At 35.0% G+C, this 2,919-nt stretch overlaps 1 protein-coding gene across 1 annotated transcript; it reads left to right on the forward strand.

The window, feature by feature from the left end:
- The first annotated feature begins 249 nt into the window (after positions 1 to 249).
- LOC141362934 (uncharacterized) lies at positions 250 to 2,554 on the forward strand. Its single transcript, XM_073865217.1, has 2 exons — positions 250 to 445; positions 1,192 to 2,554. Exons 1-2 carry the CDS (start codon positions 391 to 393, stop codon positions 2,178 to 2,180), a joined length of 1,044 nt encoding a protein of 347 aa, XP_073721318.1. The 5' UTR covers positions 250 to 390; the 3' UTR covers positions 2,181 to 2,554.
- The last annotated feature ends 365 nt before the right edge of the window (positions 2,555 to 2,919 follow it).

Below are 2,919 nucleotides of genomic sequence, written 5' to 3' on the forward strand. Positions count from 1 at the left end.
AAACCAAAGAACTTCACTGATTCAATCCTGAAATAGATTCCTCTAAAGCAGCGATTCCCAACCTTTCTTACAAAAATACCCAATCACTAAAACTTTTCTTCATTCTTGGTTGTTTTAACCTATTTTAATGCTTATTTTGGATAATTTAAGTCCTCTTGAGAGTCTCTTGAAAGTTTGTTGAGGGCCCCTAATGGGTTGAGAACGACTGGTCTATAACATTTTGACTATAAGCCTCTCTTAATCCAGCCACACCCAAAGTGATTGAGACCTTCAGTGAAGCTCCTCCTACAGCAATCCACCAATAAATGCTGGAGTCAAACTCAGAGAGAAATCACTCCATACTGAAAGCTTCATGACTTCTTGTTGGTGTTGATAGAAGAGCTTGAGAAGATGAGAGATTCACAACCATGCAGAATAAAGATTGAAGATACTGAAGAACAAAGAGGTTGGTGTTTATTTTTCAATCTTAATTATTGATGCTTGAGGAATGAATCACAAGTACAGAAAATCATTCAAATTGATTAGAGAAAAAAAATGTAACTAAATGCATGATAAATACGTCCATAATAGATTCAGTAGAATTGCATTTAAACATTAGGTAAACTGGTTTATCCAAAGCAAATTCCAGTGGATTAAATGACTGTTCTTTGGAAAATTATCCATGACTTTGGCTTTGAAAGTGCAATGCTCCAATAGGTAAACTATAAGACTGGAGATTGACTTACAGCAAATTACAGGAAATGAAAATAATGATATTACTTACCTTTATGTAATAAGTAAGATTACTTACTACATAAAGGTAAAAACTTCTGTAGAAAAAAAGACAGTATTAGTGGCCGCTGTTTGCCAGTAACTTACTGTAGATTAGATTGTATGGTATTTACTGGCAAGAGTTTGTTCAAAGTTAAATGAAAATTATGTTGATGATAAAAATACTGAAAAAGGTTGATGAGGATTTCTGGTTGCCAGAATGCTTTGCATAAAGCTGTTATTTTATAGTTTTATTCTGTAAAGACAAAGACGTTTGAATGGTTAATGTTCATTTATCTTTGAACAAACTCTTTCCATGAATAACATCAATTTAAATCTACAGTTAATGGCAAATAGCTGCATAACTACAGCAAAACATTTTACCATGATGAGGAACAAATACATGACATGACTTTTAACTATTTAATGTGTTTATTTTAGATATGATGATGGAAATAAACAAGGACAATCATCATCAACTGAATAAAGCTGATGAAACGCATCATAATATTACAACAATACAGAATGTTGCACAGAAAGGAACTCGAAGAACAGGAAACAAAATGTGTGAAAAGAGTTTGAAAAGAGATGGACTTCCTACGGATCGCTTGATGATTCACAGTGAGGAGAAGCCCACGTGTCATCGCTGTGGGAAAAGTTTCAGCAGCAAATCATACCTCGCAATGCACATAAAAATTCACACTGGAGAGAAACCATTCGTTTGCCATCAGTGTGAAAAGACTTTCCTAAATACAAAACAACTTCAGATACACATGAGAACTCACACTGGAGAGAAACCATTCACATGTGATCTGTGTGGAAAGAGTTTTTCATATCTATCCAGCCTTAAGATGCATACAAGAGTTCACACCGGAGAGAAACCGTTTACATGCACTCAGTGTAACAAGTGTTTCAGAAGTAAACCCAACCTTACAGCACACATGAAAATTCACAGAGATGAGAAACCTTTCGCTTGTCTTCAGTGTGAAAAGTGTTTCAGAGATGAAAGTCAACTTAAGACACACATGACCATTCACACTGGAGAGAAACCATTTGCATGTCATCTGTGTGAAATGAGTTTTACAACTAAAGGCAATCTTAAGTCACACACGATAATCCACACTGGAGAGAGACCTTTCGTGTGTCATCTGTGTGGAAAGAGTTTTTCACAACTAACTAACCTTAAGATTCACGCAAGAGTTCACACCGGAGAGAAACCGTTTACATGCACTCAGTGTAACAAGTGTTTCAGTATTAAACCCAACCTTAAAGTACACATGAAAATTCACAGAGATGAGAAACCTTTTGCTTGTCTTCAGTGTGAAAAGTGTTTCAGAAATAAAAGTCATCTTAAGACACACATGAGAACTCACACTGAGATAAACCATTCAGATGCTATTAATGAGTTTCAAAAGAAAATTTCGCCCTAATGCACGCGTGAGAATTCACGCTGGAAAGAAACCGTTTCCATCTGTGGAGTAATGATATACACATGAGTGGACTTTCTGTTGTAAAGTCTCAATTGCGATTTATACGTTTGCATAGTAACGTTGTAGGCTATATGCTGCAGTTTTCATTTAAACTTCTGCGTCATTGTTCGCCTCGATGTGCATTACATGTTCAGATCGCAACTGTTGATCTAAAAATGAACTCATGAATCAACCCTAGTAAAAAAATAGTTTTAATTTTGATACACTTCAGTATACTTGCAGTAACACTAATGACCATTTAAAGTGTGCTATTGATTAGTTTACTTTATTAGAGTGCTATTTTGGAACAGCTAATTTTCTACTTTGTATATTTTAGTTGTTTTAATTGTAATAAACTTTTATTGTATTTCGTGTACTTTTGTGAGCTAAATTGGAACATCTTCGAGTGTATTGTGTGGATTGTGGTATTGTGCAACTTAAACTTCTTTACCATATCTATATGTAAGGAATAATTGACGACGGGCCATTGAATTATAAGAAAATAATGCACACCAAGGTGGTTACACCGCAGGTGTGCAATATTTTCAAATAATTCAAAGGACCGGAGTCAATTATTCCGCTTATACCACGATTACCACAAACATTGCTCTGGTGCCTATTTTTAAGACATTTGAAAAATTAGGTGTGCGGTTTACAGAAAAATAATCAACACCCATAGAACATTTCTCAGCCAATCAGA

The sequence above is a fragment of the Misgurnus anguillicaudatus genome, unplaced genomic scaffold (assembly GCF_027580225.2).
Source record: "Misgurnus anguillicaudatus unplaced genomic scaffold, ASM2758022v2 HiC_scaffold_29, whole genome shotgun sequence".
Classification (NCBI taxonomy): domain Eukaryota; kingdom Metazoa; phylum Chordata; class Actinopteri; order Cypriniformes; family Cobitidae; genus Misgurnus; species Misgurnus anguillicaudatus.